The sequence below is a fragment of the Monodon monoceros genome, unplaced genomic scaffold (genome assembly GCF_005190385.1).
Source record: "Monodon monoceros isolate NGI ecotype Baffin Bay Population unplaced genomic scaffold, NGI_Narwhal_1 Super_Scaffold_1, whole genome shotgun sequence".
Lineage (NCBI taxonomy): Eukaryota > Metazoa > Chordata > Mammalia > Artiodactyla > Monodontidae > Monodon > Monodon monoceros.
Window position 1 is genome coordinate 52,421,755 of NW_021703765.1, and position 18,728 is coordinate 52,440,482.

The 18,728-nt window shown below is 33.8% G+C and overlaps 1 protein-coding gene across 3 annotated transcripts in view; it reads left to right on the top strand.

The window, feature by feature from the left end:
* The window catches only part of SMCHD1 (structural maintenance of chromosomes flexible hinge domain containing 1), a 131,897-nt gene that overhangs the window by 36,144 nt on the left and 77,025 nt on the right, over positions 1 to 18,728 (top strand). For all 3 annotated transcript variants that reach the window (XM_029218705.1, XM_029218715.1, XM_029218698.1), the window contains exons 8-19: positions 273 to 439; positions 2,394 to 2,484; positions 3,192 to 3,402; positions 6,030 to 6,150; positions 6,229 to 6,412; positions 8,343 to 8,537; positions 10,048 to 10,161; positions 10,736 to 10,842; positions 11,570 to 11,652; positions 11,837 to 11,950; positions 16,178 to 16,255; positions 16,335 to 16,454. In XM_029218705.1, coding sequence (XP_029074538.1) covers positions 273 to 439; positions 2,394 to 2,484; positions 3,192 to 3,402; positions 6,030 to 6,150; positions 6,229 to 6,412; positions 8,343 to 8,537; positions 10,048 to 10,161; positions 10,736 to 10,842; positions 11,570 to 11,652; positions 11,837 to 11,950; positions 16,178 to 16,255; positions 16,335 to 16,454 — 1,585 coding nt within the window. The remainder of the gene's footprint in view (positions 1 to 272; positions 440 to 2,393; positions 2,485 to 3,191; positions 3,403 to 6,029; positions 6,151 to 6,228; positions 6,413 to 8,342; positions 8,538 to 10,047; positions 10,162 to 10,735; positions 10,843 to 11,569; positions 11,653 to 11,836; positions 11,951 to 16,177; positions 16,256 to 16,334; positions 16,455 to 18,728) is intronic.

Sequence of the window (18,728 nt, forward strand, 5' to 3'; positions counted from 1 at the left end):
TTCTTTATGATTCTCCAGTTCGTGTAGCATTATGGTTTAGCATTCTCCTTGATGTATGCCAGTTTAGCAATCTATGTAAAAGTTTCCCTCTCCTCACAGCATTGTTGTCACACACTCAGCTGATTTGCAATTGGCCATTTTCCTCCAAAAGATTTTTGAAGCCTGTATTTGAAATTATCCAAGTGAATCACATTAAAGGTTGATGTAAATGTTATTTGTTAATTACAGTTAAGGTGCATGTAATGTGTTGTACTTTATGTTCACTCTTGTAGCCGTCTGATTCTGTTCACATTACAAATGATGATGAAAGATTTCTACATCATCTTATCTCAGAGGAGAAGGAAAAAGATAGCTTTACTGCTGTGGTTATCACAGGGGTACAACCAGAACACATACAGTACTTGAAAAATTATTTCCTTCTTTGGACGAGACAGTTAGCGTAAGTATTTACATTTGATTCAGGACATGTTTCTTCTTATCTTTTTTAAGATAGAAAATATTACAGACATATTGAAGCCTCTTGGCTGTCTGCTTTACTCCTATCCCATTTCCTTCCCTTCAGTACAGGAATCATTACTCTGATGTTAGCATTAAAATGGTTCTGTATTCTGTAAATAATGTACCCATCACCGGTAATGTATTGGTCATTACAAATACAAACATGAGGCCCATGCTTTTTGACAACTGTGATAACATTTAAAATAAACTTGAGTTCACCGATTCAGCTCATCACCCCCAGATCCCCCTTTTGTGCTTTTGCTGTGTAGCATGTATTATAATCTTCCATACCACACAGTTTACTTATATTTTTGTCTACTTTCTACCTTGGAATGTCTGTCATTTTTTATGCACTGCTGTATCCCAGTGTTTCCTTTTACATAGTAGATGCTCAATAAAAGTTTACTGAATGAATGTATTGAGTCTATTAAAATAAAAAAAAAATCTGTATGTGACATGAGTAATACTGAAAATAAATCTTTGTGTATCTATTCCAGGAAAACTTTTAGGAAGTATATATTCCATTAGATCAAATCAGAAGTATATACATTTAATGGCTCTTAAGTTTTTTCCTCTGTAGTTACACAGTATAGACTTTTGACTGGATTGTTTCCATAATTTGTATTAACCTGAATTAATTAGTCTTGCAAAATGGGTATACTGTACAAAATTCATGTTTTTAAAGAAAGTATCTTATTTATTCAAAGGGCTGTTGTACTTTGAGATTCTCTATTTTATACATATATATTAACAATTAAAATTTTTTATGGGGAAATTGATTTTAGGAATGCCTTTTTTCTTGAATATTGATGTTTATTGGCTCTGTAACACAAGAGTTTTAAATAGGACTTTGGAATGTTTCTTCTCTAAGAACATCTTTTATTAGTTATTTTATTATTTCTCTTAACTGAAGGAATTCAGTGTACATTAATGACATAATTATAACTTAACTCTTGCTTTTAAAAAGAATGACGTATAACTTTAACCATTCTTTGAAATAGACACTTGCTAAGCTATTTATAGCACTCTTTCTTAATGTATGGTTGTAAACTTATTGTTGACTATGATGTTAACACTTTTGAGATGTCTGAAGAAAGAAATCATGATTTTCAGTGATTTCCTTTTATCTTAGTAGTGTTTTAAACTAGGACAATTAATGTAATTTTAAAAAGTTAAAATTCATATGAAGGAATATTTTAAATTCCTGCTTGAGGAATAATTACACATGTGATACAGGATATGGGGAGGTGAATAATCTCCTCCAAATATAATCTTTTGAAACATTTGCCAAAATAAAATAACAAAGATTTCTGAAGTGGTGGTTTTTGATGGGATAATGTTGAATTTATTCGTTTTAGGAGTATTGGCATAAGATTGTTTCAGTGTCATAGGAGAAGAAAGATGAGAGTTACAGAATGATACTCTCATGTTGGGGACATAAGTTAAAGTTACTCAATCCTGTATACTCCCTGATATTTGAGTCCTTTGTAGAACATCCCTAACAAGTAGAATTAAAGCCTCTTAACTTCTAGTTTTAGTTTTTTTGATAAACTATACTTAAAGTATTTGGGCCTTAAAGTTGGAAAGACTTGGATTGAAGCACCCCCAACTCTATAATTCTGTGACCTTAAGTAAATTAAATTATATACGTTTCTTGCATTCCAATTTCTATATAAAATGAAGGGTAATAATATCTGAATCTCAGGATTGTTTTTACCATTAAATGGTTTACTCTGTTTAAAAATGCTTCATATAGTGTTTGGCACCTAGTAAGTACTGCCAAATAGTAGTTACAGAATTTTTTTTGGTAGTTATAGAATTTTTTTTGGTAGAAGATTAGATGAACTGTAATTTTATGTGATTTAAAAGTGTAAAGGTATTCTTCTGTGTTTTAGGCATATTTATCATTACTATATTCATGGCCCAAAAGGGAATGAAAAACGTACATCAAAGGAAGTTGGACCTTTCAACAACATTGATATTGAAGTAAGATAAAATTCTTTCTTAAAGTATTGTGAATTATTAGGTATCTGTTCTAGTTCCAAGTTACTCTGGACAAGAAAACTCAGTCAGTAAATAGGCAACTTCTCTGTCCTTGTCTTTTACCAGAACACTTCCCTAATTTGATATGCAAGTAAAGAGATTATTCCTAGATGTATTTTTGTGGAACCTTTGTTTACTATAGTATATGGTTTTTCCTTTCTCTGTCTTCTGTAGAGATATGAGCTGTTACTGAATATCATGTCTCAAAAGCAGGGAAGAAAAGGAATAAATAGTTTCTCTTTTGTTCACAGAAGTCTTATAACGGTAAAGTAAGATTTAGAAGAAAAGAATATTTGAGTGTTGAGTTCTCAGTATCCTTGCCCACACGTCAGGAAGAATTTCATGTACATCTTTATCCCACTTCCTACCTCTAGCAGGAAACCTTGAATTAAATGTACTCTTCACTTAATATATCCTTCAGCTCTGCTTTGCTCTTTCTTTGCTTACTTTCAGTTTTTTGTAGTGTATTTTTTTTGAGATGCTACTTAGAGCTATTTAATCCAAATAAAAATATATATGTATTTCAATAAGCTAGATGATTACTTGTACAAATAAAAGTAGTTTTTGCCTGTTCTGTTGTTGGATCATAGGTGAGAACAAAAGTAAAGTCACTATAGAATTTAATTGTTTTTGCTTTATTTTTATTTTAGATTTCTATGTTTGAAAAGGGGAAGACACCTAAGATTATCAACCTAAGGGAAATACAAGATGACATGCAGACGTTGTATATAAATACAGCAGCCGATAGTTTTGAGTTCAAGGCTCATGTTGAAGGAGATGGTGTAGTGGAAGGGATTATCCGATATCACCCTTTTTTATATGATAGAGAAACGTATCCTGATGATCCATGCTTTCCATCAAGTATGTTAATCTGTTATCTTAGCTACAAAATGTGAAGTTGTGATTTAGGATAGTGATTTGTTTTCTTAATAATAATTCTTAGTTGGGTTGTTGAGGTTAGATAAATTTAAAAACTTTTTTCCCTCATGCAAATCTTAAGTTATTAAAGTATTTATAATTTTTATAATTCTTAATTTTTGTGTATATTCATTTCCAGATGAATAAAGCAGTGGCTTTAAGAAAGATTATATATTCTTTTATCATAGATCTCTTCCTGAAGTGAATTTTTAGCTATGTACTGCATAGTAATCCTTTATATATTCTCCATGTTGTCTTCCTGTTATCTTTGTAGGTATTTATAAAGTAGTTTTAAACTTTACTTAGTCATACTAGTTTTTTCTTTATGCTTTCTGATTTTTGCCTTGCTATAGAAAGGTATCTTATACCTCAAGATTATAAAAAAGATCCTGTGGTTTTTTTTCTTAATCATTTTATGTTTACATCTTTAACACATCTCTAATCTTTTTTGTGTGTGGGTTAACTTAATATTTTCCATGTGGGTTTCCAGTTTCCTAGCACCAATTATTGAACGTTATGATTTTTGTAATAGTTTAAATATCACTTTCATAATAATATAAAGTTCCCATAAGTGCATAGATCCGGATTTTTTACTATAAGGAATTGATCTATTTTGTGTTTTTATTTATTTATTATAAATTTATTTATTTGTTTATTTATTTATGGCTGTGTTGGGTCTTTGTTGCTGTGAGTGGGGGCTACTCTTTGTTGCGGTGTGCAGGCTTCTCACTGCGGTGGCTTCTCTTGTTGTGGAGCACAGGCTCTAGGTGCGTGGGCTTCAGTAGTTGTGGCATGTGGGCTCAGTAGTTGTGGCTCGCAGGCTCTAGAGTGCAGGCTCGGTAGTTGTGGCTCACGGGCTTAGTTGCTCCGCGGCATGTGGGATCTTCCTGGACCAGGGCTCGAACCTATGTGCCCTGCATTGGCAGGCGGAGTGCCACCACTGTGGCAACCACTGTACCACCAGGGAAGTCCCTATTTTGTGTTTTTATACATGAGTAATGATACTCTCTTGTCCTTTATACTGTATATTGATATCTGTAGGGCAAGACACTATTGTTCTTTTTAGAGAAAATTCTTTTTTTCTTTTCTTTTTTTTTTTTTTTTGCGGTGCGCGGGCCTCTCACTGTTGTGGCCTCTCCCCTTGAGGAGCACAGGCTCTGGACGCGCAGGCTCAGTGGCCATGGCTCACGGGCCCAGCCGCTCCGCGGCATGTGGGATCTTCCCGGACTGGGGCACGAACTCGTGTCCCCTGCATCGGCAGGCGGACTCTCAACCACTGTGCCACCAGGGAAGCCCTAGAAAAAATTCTAAATGCTTAATCTTTTGCTCTTCTGGATAAACTTTGGAATCACTTTGTACTGTACTTTCACTTTAAAAAAATCCTAGTGGTATTATTGAGATTGCATTGAATTTTCATAGATTAACAATATTAAATTTTCTCATTCAGAATAATTCTTTAGTATAGCCTTAGTATTGTGGGTTTTGGAACCAGATTTCCTGATTTGAATCCTATCTTTGCCACTTTGTGTAAACTTTGACAAAGTACCGCCTGCCTCAGTATCTGTGAAGTTGGGGGGGTAATAATTCTTGCCTCATAGATGTGTTGTGAGGGTTGAATAAGAAACTGCTTCAAGTCCTCAGAATAGTGCCCGACTTTGTTTAGTAAGTGCTCATACATGTTATTACTCAGTGACCTTCCCTCCCGTGAAGTCTCTAGCATGTTTTTCATTTGCCGTTTGTAATTTTTGCATGCTTATAGACAAAAAGATAAAGTTCTTCAAATGATGTCTTAAAATAATAGCCAGTAAGTTGAATGAGATCAGAGGGGTTCTCTAAGAGCAAGTGAAATGGTGTGATTGAAAGGAATATTTACTTGTGATGGACTTGTGAGGGTTTTTTTGGGAGAAGAAGGCTTTATTGGGGGTGGGGGGAATGACTTAATGCCAGAATAACTGAGGTATTACTATGTCAGGATCATAATGTTTGAATCTAATTTATCTAAATATATGAAAATGTATTACTAACAAACATAAAAATGTAGACAGTTGAGCTTTATAACATAGGTTATAATTCTAGCTGTATCATAAAGTAAACTTACATTCAGTGTTATTAATTTGTCCAAGCTAGGCAAACTTGCTGTTGCTCGATACTGTAGATTTTCCAGATGATTTTTATGTAAGTAAACTGGTTCTGACAGAGTTGTGAAGCTTGTGGTTTAGGTACAGGATTCAAGCTCCCATATTTATAAATAGGTTTTAAAGATTGCAGGCTCAGTAGCTACTATAGTACTCCTAACACAGATGGATTAGTATGTAATCAATTATTGACTTTGTAATGAGAAACACTATTGGTAATGTGGAACCACTTTGAAAATCTGCCTTTTTGAGGGCAAACAGAATAAAGCCACCTTTAGATTTTATAGAATGCAATGTTAAAGATCATAAGATTTTTTGTTACCATTTCTCTGAAGTAGCTTTAACATTTCACTTACAGAAATTGATTTCTCAGTGGTAAAAATTATGTATACTTTATAGCAATAAACATTTTGTTCCAATACTCCTTTGTTCTAGAATTAAAAGATGAAGATGATGATGATGACTGTTTCATACTTGAGAAAGCAGCAAGAGGGAAAAGACCTATTTTTGAATGTTTTTGGAATGGACGACTAATACCATATACATCTGTTGAAGAGTAAGTTCTGATTTTTGCTGAAATTATATTGTTTTGTGATCTAATCTTTTTACTAACTAATACTTTGTTCTGTTCAAGCTTTGACTGGTGTACTCCTCCTAAGAAGAGAGGGCTTGCACCGATTGAGTGCTACAATAGGATATCTGGTGCATTATTCACTAATGACAAATTCCAGGTCAGCACAAATAAACTGACCTTTATGGATCTTGAGCTAAAATTGAAAGATAAGAACACCCTTTTTACAAGGATTTTAAATGGACAGGTATGGTTTTAAGCATCAAATTTTGAATATTTGCAAGTGTTCTATTTTAAGTACAACAAAAGTCACTAGTAGTGTAGATTTGTACTGACAATTTGCATACTTTTCATTTTATTTAATCTGGAATATAAATTTTCATTCATGAGCATTTATGTGTTCACTCAAAAATTTCAAATTGATTAGATCTTGTTCAGGTAAAATTTACAGATCTTTTATCAGATCTTCATCAGTACCTTGACATAGTAAATAGAAGCTACAGAACCATGTCCATTTGATAAGAGCATATAAGAACAATTTTATCTAATACAAAAGCTGTGTTTATATATTAATAACCTAAATATGCAATTTTAATCTAATCTTGGGGGTAAAATTGAGGTAGAACTATGAAATACTTTGGGCTAAAAGGTGCTGTGAGATTGATCAGTATTAAAATCTACGTTAATCAATAGAAAAAGAGTGATAAATTTTTTAAAAAGTAGGATAGAACTAGTGTACTTTTATTCTACCTAAGCACCTCAGAAACTTACTTGATGCTACTCTTTCAGTAGTTTAATGTTAAGTTGCCAAGAGATGGATGCATTTATTCTGAATTTAAAATTGCTTAAGCAATAACCACAATACATGACACACAGTATTTATAGTCAGTCATCCCTACAACATGTTGAAATTCATTTTGCTCTTAATAAAAAGATACTGAGTCTTATATACTTTTATCGAATACAAGGGCTGTACATTGAAATACAGCATAAAAATTTGGTAGGCGGACTGTCCCATTCCTAGTTAATAATTTTAATATTCTTGTCAAGATGACAAAGTGATAACAGTAATTTGCTGATTCAGGAAGGAGTTGGTACCTGGGAACAGATTAGGGGGAAGATTTCCTTGAAGATATATGCCATTTTTGAGTGTTTACAATGTACATGTTACTTCTTATTCAAATAACTTTTTAAAACCAAAAGTTTTTTTTTTTTTAATGATTAACATACTGGCCCTTTGACTATAAGCTGCAAAAACTTAAGCTGAAATCAGTTTTAGTTTTGCCCCATTTTCATTTGGAAATGGTATATTGTGGAATAAGATATATAGGGGGAAATGAACTTCTATAACTTTATGCAAAGTCTTCTGTGAAAGCATGTTATGTAAAGATTATCTTCCCTACTCATTCTCCTAAAGATAGGCATTAAACAAATATATAGCACCTTATGCTGGAATGTAAATCTCTATACTGTCTCCCATCAGGGTGAAGAATGATAAGCAATGGCACATTTTTTTCCTATATATTATTAGAAAACAATTTTTATTTTATGATTTATTTTCTGAATGAATATAGATATATAATACATAATTAAAAGGAAAGATGTGTTTTGCATAGCAATGATTGTCAACCTTTTTTTCACTATCACTTTATAAAAGAGCTTTTTTGACCTTTTCTCCCCCTAATCACTCCCCACAATGACATTTTAATACCATAGATATACCATATATATGTTTAAGTACTATATGTATTTAATTCTGTGCCTGATACATAAAAAGATATTTTTATTGCCCTATTTAGAATGTGCATCGTTCACAGTAAGAAGGCTTCCACTTACCCTTTTCCCCTAATCAGCTAGTTCTCCTTATCCTAGGCAGCCAGTGTTTGTCATTTTTTGGTATATCCTAGGATTTAAAACAGGGAAGCAAATCTTTGTTGATATTGACCATTAAGACCTTGGACCCAAGGGTGTAGCAAAGATTTTTCTTTCTTTAGTAATGTCTTTGATAGAAATCTAAATTCATATGGGAGAAGGATCCAGCAAAATATTTTAGTCTTTTATTAGATTTTCTGGGGTGGGCAGGTATGTGAAAGGAAAAATGAAATGAATGAGAAGTGTCTGTGGTTGTATTTGTTTATTAGTAGCTATATTTCATAGAACATTTTAAAATTTTACAGGAGCAGCGAATGAAAATTGACAGAGAATTTGCTTTATGGCTGAAGGACTGTCATGAAAAGTATGACAAACAAATAAAATTTACACTTTTTAAAGGAATAATTACACGTCCTGATCTTCCTTCTAAAAAGCAGGGCCCCTGGGCGACTTATTCAGCAATAGAATGGGATGGAAAAATATACAAAGCAGGACAGCTGGTAAGTTTAACTTATTTTTAGATTTAATTTTTAGTAGAATTTGAAACTAAATTAGATGTATTAGAATTTATCAACAACCAAAAATAATATATTTACTCTGGGCTCCTCGGGAGCCAGAAAAGAACAAAAAGGCCAAACGGATTTTAATTACGTAATTTAAGAGGACATTTTATAAAAAACTTGATTTTTGCCAAAGGCTCAATTAACAAGGTTTTTATTGTTTCTTGCACTAAACTTTACTCAAATGGAGAATTCCATTTTGTTTTTTTAATTGTGATATGGAGAAATTATTTTTCAGCAAATTTTTATTGAGTGCTGCTCGTGAGTTACTGTGCTATTGACTGCATTGTGGAGAATGCAGAGGTCTAGGGCATGTCCTTTGTCCTTCAGGCTGTTACAGCCTGAAAACAGATAACCTAAGCAGAGTAATCATAGGTAAGAAGGGGGTAAGTGCTATGAAAAGAGAATGAATAGTGCTCATAGTTTAGGAGAGAATTTTCTGACTTCGGATTGGCCTCGGAGAAGAGGGTGAATCATGCAATTCTTTGTGCATGAAGTGGCATGTGTATGGAACTTGAAAGAGGTAAAGGCTCAGGTTTGCAGAGGTAATTATGAAGGTAATAAATGCACAAATGTGACACTCTCATCATCATATATCGAAAGCTGGAATCAGATGCGGTCACCTCGAAGTAGTGCGTGTAGCTACAGCTTGCTTTTCCAACATTTAGAGGTTAGGAAAACAAAGAGGAGGAGCTGACAAAGGAGAATTGAAAGGGATAAGGTAGTGAGATAGAAGGAAACCAGGAGAATAAGGTATTTGTGAAGAGTTACAAGGAGGGAGTGATCAGTTTCGTCAAATTCTGTGTGGTAGTCAAGTGAAACGCTTTCTCAGAGAAGATAATCTGAGCACAAAGACAGGTAAATGCAGGGAAACCGCAAGCAACAGAGTTGGGTTGCTGCAACCTATTGTGTGTGTGAGGAGAAATAGTTCAGAAATGAAATGAGGCTGGAAGGTAGGTTGGGTGTAAATTTTTGTTGTCCTTGTAGTTGGGAAGTTTTGAATTGGACTAATGGAAATTACCCTTAGATTTTTCAAGCCAAGTAAGGAGAAGAAATACATTATAGGCAAGTTTTGAGCTAATTTATTTGAAAGAAGTGATAACTTTGTAAGTCACCGTTCACAGTCTGCAAGCAACATTTATGGGGGTTTGAGATAACTTGCATTAATAATAATTGACTTGGAAGGCTTTGGGCATTTTAGACACATGCATAGCTATGACATTTTTGTATGAAGAAGCCACTGTGTCTTTTCAAAGATACGTTACAAATAAGTGGAGAACTTCACAAATATAACTTTATTAGAATATTAGAATGCTTTTTTTGTTAATTTTTCTAATGATAGATGCTGAGTTTTCCCCTTGCATAAAGTAGTTCTGTTAAGTAATTGTTAAACCTGTTTTTCTAAAAGTAAATATTAATACTAAATCCTTGTTTTAAAACTAAATATTAGGTCAAGACAATCAAGACACTTCCTCTCTTTTATGGAAGCATTGTAAAATTTTTTCTTTATGGTGATCATGATGGAGAAGTATATGCTACAGGAGGAGAGGTTCAAATTGCAATGGTAAGACCCCCAGATAACAAAAAGTATTTCTTCAAAGTCTCTTGGTACTACTTTCTTTTGCTTAATTGTTAAAATAAAGTTACGGTATTCTGTTTTGTCTCGTATTTGGCTTTTCCATTGGTGAAAGTAGTGGTAGCATGAATTTTTATGTTTCATATTTGATGTTTTTAATAATCTATAGAACAACATCTGTGTGCCCAGTGTTTAATTAACGTTACATATATTATTGCTAGTTAACACAGTAATTTTGTAAAGTGCACATTTCATCCAAGGCCCACAAACATAAACATTGGAGCCAGACTTCTATCTCAAGAATGAAAAACTTCAAAACTAGAACTGGTTTTATCCTTATACTATGCTCTTGTTAAAATTTGAATGGCCTAAGGCCTATTTAATTAGGCCTAAGGAGTTTACATGAAAAATGGAAGTAAACACTGTGGTATAATGTAATAATAGCTATTATGATTTATATACTTAACTAGGGTAAAAATATGTTTCTTTGGAAGAAATGTTCTTGTTGCAGCTAAATTTAAATAGTTTTTTTTAAATGTTGGTGTAAATTTTATTTATTCAGGAACCTCAGGCACTGTATGATGAAATAAAAACTGTGCCAATTGCAAAGCTGGATAGGACAGTTGCTGAGAAAGCTGTGAAAAAATATGTAGAAGATGAAATGGCAAGGTAATTTACATTTCAAGATGCATATGGTAAAAAATAACAAGAAAAATCAAGAGGAATTGTCCTTTTAGCAGTTATTGAGTGTGTCGTTATGCTTTCTATTTGGGCACTTGTAGTCTTAGATGTGTGTATTGTGACAAACTTCTTGCTGTTAAAAAAAACCTGAGAGCTCTCTGTTATAAAAACAGAATCCTGTATTTCATAGAAAAATGAGGAAATCTTATATCTACAGTGTCACTGTTATCAGCACTATGATTAAGTTTGTTTAAAAAAAAAACAAACAACTTTGGCCTACAGCTAGAAGAAAATGGTAGTAACTGCTGAGAGGTAAAGATTAGTACAAAAGAAGTAAAAGGAAATCGAAAAATAAAACGGTTTGTGGCTCTTGTATAGCTAATGATGTAGTCATTTTGATTCCTACTGAATCTCACTGGTAATTCTTTTATTTGTAGAGTGTATCCTGTCTCCCAAAGGTAGCTTGTACTATAAATGAATAGAAAAATCTCAAAAAAAAAAGCACAGTTCCTGGCTGTTAACACCAGGAGATTTTGTCTTACTCTGTAGCCACAACAGTGGTTGAGGAGAAGGAAATGTTTACAGTATTAATCATACAGGATTTCAGATTTAACGTGTCAAAAAAAATATTAAAATTTCTAGTAACTTTTATTTTAAAAAATAAGACCATAATTAACACAGTTCATGAATAATTAATATGCTGGTTTCATAATAGGCTCCCTGATAGATTGTCAGTAACTTGGCCTGAAGGAGATGAATTATTGCCAAATGAGATTAGGCCTGCTGGAACCCCCATTGGTATGTTTTTGGGTTTTTTGTGTGTGTGTGTTTGTTTTTAAATACTGAAAAAATGCTTTTCTTACATCTTACATTTCATAGTAAAAGACCATGAAAAATTAAAGTGCGGTGTGAAGACCTAGCAGATTCATCAGATTCTTTGGGTGTGACTCAGACATTCTTATTTTTGATTTTGGACTGATAGGTGCATTAAGAATTGAAATATTGAATAAAAAGGGGGAAGCAATGCAAAAGCTTCCAGGAACAAGTCATGGAGGGTCAAAGAAACTCCTGGTTGAGCTCAAAGTTATACTACACTGTAAGTATACTAACTAATTAGGATCTTTATTGTTGTTCTTAAATATATAACATATGTTTTAATATCTTTGTGTAATTATGAGCTAGCAATCTGATAGTACATTTGTTTAAAGTTAGGAGTTTCAAAAGTGTGAATAATTCATATTAAAAAAAATCAATTGTTTTCTGAGGGTTTTTTTTTTAACATTCTGAATTTTCCTATGTAGGTAGCTGTGGGCTAAAATAAAGATATGATGTGCATACATGTAGTAGTTTGTACAATAGGAATTTTGATTGGATAATCCTTAAGATCCCTTCTAAATCAAAAATACTGTGTCTCTGAACCTATGGGCCAGAAGTACTTGTTTCAGATGAGAATCCTGGCCCACTCTTTGGTAAAGGAAAAGAACTGCATATTATTGCTCATCTTGTATTTTCCTAACTTGAATCACCTTGTTTGTTAACTTGTCTGTTGTTTTTTAACATCTTTATTGGCGTATAATTGCTTTACTATGGTGTGTTAGTTTCTGCTTTATAACAAAGTGAATCAGCTATACATATACATATGTTCCCATATCTCTTCCCTCTTGCGTCTAGCTCCCTCCCACCCTCCCTATCACTCCCCTCTAGGTGGTCACAAAGCACGGAGCTGATCTCCCTGTGCTATGCGGCTGCTTCCCACTAGCTATCTATTTTACATTTGGTAGTGTATGTATGTCCATGCCACTCTCTCGCTTTGTCCCAGCTTACCCTTCCCCCTCCCTGTGTACTCAAGTCCATTCTCTACATCTGTGTCTTTATTCCTGTCCTGCCCCTAGCTTCTTCAGAGCCTTTTTTTTTTTTCTTTTAAGATTCCATATGTATGTGTTAGCATACGGTATTTGTTTTTCTCTTTCTGACTTATTACTTCACTCTGTATGACAGACTCTGGGTCCATCCACCTCACTACAAATAACTCAGTTTTGTTTCTTTTTATGGCTGAGTAGTATTCCATTGTGTATATGTGCCACATCTTCTTTATCCATTCATCGGTCGATGGACACTTAGGTTGCTTCCATGTCCTGGCTATTGTAAATACAGCTGCAATGAACATTTTGGTACATGACTCTTTTTGAATTACGGTTTTCTTTGTCTGTTGTTTTTGTCTTGACTGCCTGAAAGTATTTTCAATTTATATTTTCAATAATTGTTCTATCACTATATATTGCATGTCTGGTCCATGGATTTTAAAGATGTTTAAAGATGTTTTATTCACTATGCGTTTATTTCCAACATTTATAAACTAGTCAATGGTCATGTATACTTTCATTGTATAAATGTCTTACTAGCCTCGGCAGCATTGAACAGTTTGACTAATTTTACTGCAGTACTCTTATTTTTGGCCTCTGTGACACTCTATTTTATATTTCTCCAACTTTTTTTGATGGCTTAACACAACATATGTTTATTATCTTACAGTTCTCTAGGTCATCCGTCCCAGGTGGACTTCACTGTGCTAAAATCAAAGTGTCAGCAGGATAGTGTTCCTTCTGGAGGTTCTAGGGAAGGCTCGCCTTTTCCACTTCTAGAAGCCACCCACACTCCTTGGCTTGTGGCCCTTTCCATCTTCAAAGCCAGCAGTGTAGCATCTTCCAGCCTCTCTGTGACTCTGACCCTCCTGCCTCTGTCTTATTTAAAAACAAAAACAAAAATACACACAGGCATACCTCGTTTAATTGTGCTTTGCTTTATTGCCATTTGCAGATACTGCATTTTTTTACAGATTGAAGGTTTATGGAAACTCTGTGTTGAGCAAGTCTATTAATGCCATTTTCCCAATGGTATTTGCTCACTTAATGTCTCTGTGTCACATTTTGGTCATTCTGGCAACATTTCAAACTTTTTCATTATTTGTTACGGTGATCTGTGGTTAGTGATATTTGATGTTATTACTACGACTTGCTGAAGGCTCAGATGAAGGTTAGCATTTTTTAGCAATAAAATACTTTTTAATTGAGATATGAACATTTTATTTTTTTAAAGAAATAATGCTCTTGCACACTCAGTAGACTACAGTATAGTATAAACATAACTTTTATATGCACTGGGAAACGAAAAAATTTATGTGATTTGCTTTATTGCGATACTTGTTTTGTTGTGGTGGCCTGAAGCCAAACCTGCAATATCTCTAAGGTCTGCCTGTATATATATATTTTTTTTAATTAGAAGATTTTTTTTTGTTAAAGTATATGTAATAGATTTACCATTTCAATTATTTTTTAAATGTACACTTTACTGTAGAGTGTTTCACATATTTGTTTCTTTGGAATGTCATTTAACTTGTTCCATTGTTTGATCTATTTCCTGAGGACTGGAAATTACCCCAAAAGCTTAAACAGATTTTAGGTTCACCATTTTTTCCCCCCTAAAGCAAGAATCCGTACTCCATAGCGAATCTATGTTTCTTAGGGTATTACATCAAGAGGCATTTGATGACTGTAATTAATTGTCCTACTTTTAGTGCTGCTAAAATGGATTATTGAATTCACTTGGCTAATATGATTATAAAGTTCTCCTTTCATCCGTGATGTAATGGTTTCATCCATTAATGATTTTTGCTTAGTTATTTGGTATGCAAAATGGTGATCCCCTCATTCTTTTATTTCTTCCTAATTTACTATCCCAGTTTATTATCCTTCCTAGTTTATTTGTTAGTAATAAATTTCAGTTAGGGTCATTGGTTTACTCTGAAACACAGCTTTTATAGGAAAGGCAGTATAAAGGCTTAATCCTTTTTCTTTAATTGCAAATTACCAGTCAGGAATTGGTACAGTACTGTGGTGCTCAGAGGCTGTTTTTTTTGATTTTCATAAATGTGTTTTTCTGAATGTATGGGGTTTTATAGATTTGACATGCTTCCTTGATTTTGATGTGCCTTCATGTTTGCTCCTCTGTCCTCTTGATAAGACCCTTTTTTGTCTTTGATTTGAGCTTTCTTGCTTTCTGGCTCAAGACATCCTGGAATCTTCTTGTACATGTTTACCCTAAACCTCGATTCACCCATTACTCTCTTTTTAACATCTTTATTGGAGTGTAATAGCTTTACAGTGGTGTGTTAGTTTTTGCTTTATAACAAAGTAAATCAGCTATACATATACACATATCCCCATATCTCCTCCCTCTTACGTCTCCCTCCCACCCTCCTTATCCCACCCCTCTAAGTGGTCACAAAGCACCGAGCTGATCTCCCTGTGCTGCGTGGCTGCTTCCCACTAGCTATCAGTTTTACATTTGGTAGTGTATATGTGTACATGCTACTCTCTAACTTTGTCCCAGCTCCTTTCAGTGGGGAATGGCATTTAGAGGCCTGAGTGTTAGGATTGCTCATGGCCACTGGGCGAAATTGTTTCTAAGCCTTTTCGATTGATAGCTAAACATGAATATTTTTGGAAAAGAAAAAAAATGAATTCTTATCGATATTCTGAGTTTTTATTTAACCACTTTGATTTCATTTCTTTTATGTTGAAAATCTTGATTCTTAACAACATTAACAGTTAGTTACTGCTTTATCCTATAATATAGTTTCAAAATAGTAATACTTATAAAATTACTAATAGTACTATTAGATTAAATTTGACCTCTTTGAAGCGCTATTTGTCCTTAAAGTTATATATTCTAAAGTTGAAGTCAGTTGAAATAATTTTTAAAAAAATTTTTAATATGGTCATATCGCCTACCTGCATTTTGGTTTTGCTTATGAATTGCTTTATTTTAATTCTATTTTGTGAATATTTTAAGTCATGTAATTCCAAAGTCAAAAATAAATAACAAGGAATATTTCAGAGAAGTGATATCATCCTTCTATTTGTTTTCTTTCTTCTACTTTAGGTCTTGCTTTTTTCTCTTAACAGAGCACTAGGTCTTAGAGATTACTCTATGTAAATAAAGTATGCTATTTTCCTCTTGAAGAAAACTTTTAAAGAAATGATTTTCAATATCAAAAGAAAATTATTTCTATATTCTTTTGTTTGTGCCAGTTAAGCTTATTTACAGATACATTTTTAAGAATTGAAATAAAGGAATTTTAATCAGCTGAATGAATAAATTTTCTTTATGCTATTGACTTGAATAGGATAGCTTTAGATTTTTCGAGGTTTCAAAACTACCTTAAAAAATGTATAACAGGTAGACATTTGGTGCCAGTGTGACATTTCTTATTCATGTTCTATATTTAATTTCTCAAAATATAAAATTTTTTTCTTTTATCAAGCTCCAAATGGAAATAAAGAAATCATTTCACATATTAGTCAACATGGAGGAAAATGGCCTTACTGGTTTAAAAAAATGGGTGAGTTATTATTCTGAATGTTAAAAATTCTATCAGTATTACATTTACTTGAATTTTAATTTCTTCTTAATTTGTCCAGAAAATATTCAAAAGTTGGGGAATTATACATTGAAATTACAAGTTGTACTGAATGAAAGTAATGCAGACACTTATGCAGGAAGACCACTACCATCTAAAGCAATTAAATTTTCTGTCAAAGGTAAGCAAAACACCAATATGTAACTCTGTATGCTAAAGGTGGCATTTTAAATCAAGAGGAAAACAGGTAATTTAATAAAAGGTGTTTGACCAATTGTATAACCATCTTGGTCTTAGAATGGCTTTATAATTCTGCTTGGTAATCATATTCCTTATAAACTTTTGAAAGCATCATTGTTTTCTAGCTTCCCTTGTTACTGGTAGAGTCTAAAGTTATTCTGATTCCTAACTTTTGCATGTTAAACACCCTCCACTCCCAGTCCAACCGCCCCTATCCTCCCTCTTCCACAATCCCCAGAAGTTTGGATAATTTTTTTTGTGTGTGGGGGGGTCCCAATTTCTGAAATTTTGAATTCTAGGGATTTTTCTTGAGTTACTTTGCTTTCCTACTCTGTTTTTTCTTTCTACAACATCTGGTGTTAAGACGTTGGACCTCTTGACTGGTGTACTAGTACTGTTTTTTCTGCTTTACATCTCTTGGTTTTATTTCTGTACTTTACAAGAGACTTCTTTAACATGATGTTCGACACTTTCTATTGAATTTTTCCTTTCTGCTATAATTTTTTGTTTCTGAAATATTCTCTGGTTATTCCCTTTTCAAAGTATTTTCTCCAACTTCATGGATTCAGTATCTATTAATTCTCTGAGGCTATTAATAATAGTGGCATTTTTTCTTGACGCTTTCAAACTTTATTCATAGCTTGTTTCCTCCATGTTGCTTTTTTTCACGTCTGCTCTGGGTCCTTTCTATTAGATGCTCTCTTACATTACTAGTTATTTGCACACAGTTAAGAATAGAACATTCGAGAGTGTTTATATCATTTGGGGAGATTATGATAAGAGAATTTTAGGTTTTTTTCTCTTTGGCTGTTCAGATTTCTCAGAGTGGAGTGTAAACACCTGGGTGCCAGCATTTGGGGAGCCAAGCTGGGGAAGACTGTTAGCGGTTTCATATTCAGTATTTATTTTTTTAACATGTTTTTTGGAGTATAATTGCTTTACAGTGGTGTGTTAGTTTCTGCTGTATAACAAAGTGAATCAGCTGTATGTATACATATATCCTCATATCTCCTCCCTCTTGCGTCTCCCTCCCACCCTCCCTATCCCACCCGTCTAGGTGGACACAAAGCACTGAGCTGATCTCCCTCCGCTATGTGGCTGCTTCCCACTAGCTATCTATTTTACATTTGGTAGTATATATATGTCCATGCCACTCTCTCACTTTGTCCCAGCTTACCCTTCCCCCTCCCCGTGTACTGAAGTCCATTCTCTATGTCTGTGTCTTTATTCCTGTCCTGCTCCGAGCTTCTTCAGAACCTTTTTTTTTTTTTTTAAGATTCCATTTATATGTGTTAGCATACGGTATTTGTTTTTCTCTTTCTGACTTACTTCACTCTGTATGACAGACTCTAGGTCCATCCACCTCACTACGAATAACTCAATTTCATTTCTTTTTATGGCTGAGTAATATTCCATTGTATATATGTACACATCTTCTTTATCCATTCATCTGTTGGTGGACACTTAGGTTGCTTCCATGTCCTGGCTATTGTAAATAGAGCTGCAGTGAGCATTGTGGTACGTGACTCTTTTTGAATTATGGTTTTCTCAGGGTATATGCCCAGTAGTGGGATTGCTTATGTTCAGTATTGATCTTTCACTTGATTTTCCTATTTTCAGTAAACTGTAATGCTTTCAGTAGTGCTGTGTCCCTTACTCCTTGGACCAACTCTTAACCTTTCCTGGAGAAGAAACCTTCCAGATATTGCTGAAGATGAGGAAGGCAGTTGACTGGCTCTGTGTGTTGAGGGGTGGGGATCTGAGGAACTGTTTCTCAAACAAACTTGAACAAGTCTTCCTTTTTTATTTCAATTTCACTCCTACTTGATAGAGCCATTCTTGAGACTTTTGAGTGTTATATACTGTGAATTAAATTGGCTCCCTGCTTGCTTTGTTGATGATTGAGGATTTGATTTCTTGAATCTTTCTGCTAAGTCAGTTATACTTGCCCATATATTCTCCAGCTTTCAAATTCTGTTACTGTTGTCTTTTTTCTTGTTCATTGTTTTTGTAGGTTTAGGCCTCTTTAAAAAAAAATCTCTGTAGTGCCACATTTTTATGGGGTTTTAGAGAGCTGATTTAAGTGTCTGTGATTACCTTGCCTTCTCTAATCAGACAACCACCTTGGGGAGTGTTCCTTTTTGTACTTACAGATCTATCATGTTCTTTAAATACACCTGTGGAACATTCTACAGTATGGACATGCTGTAGTTTA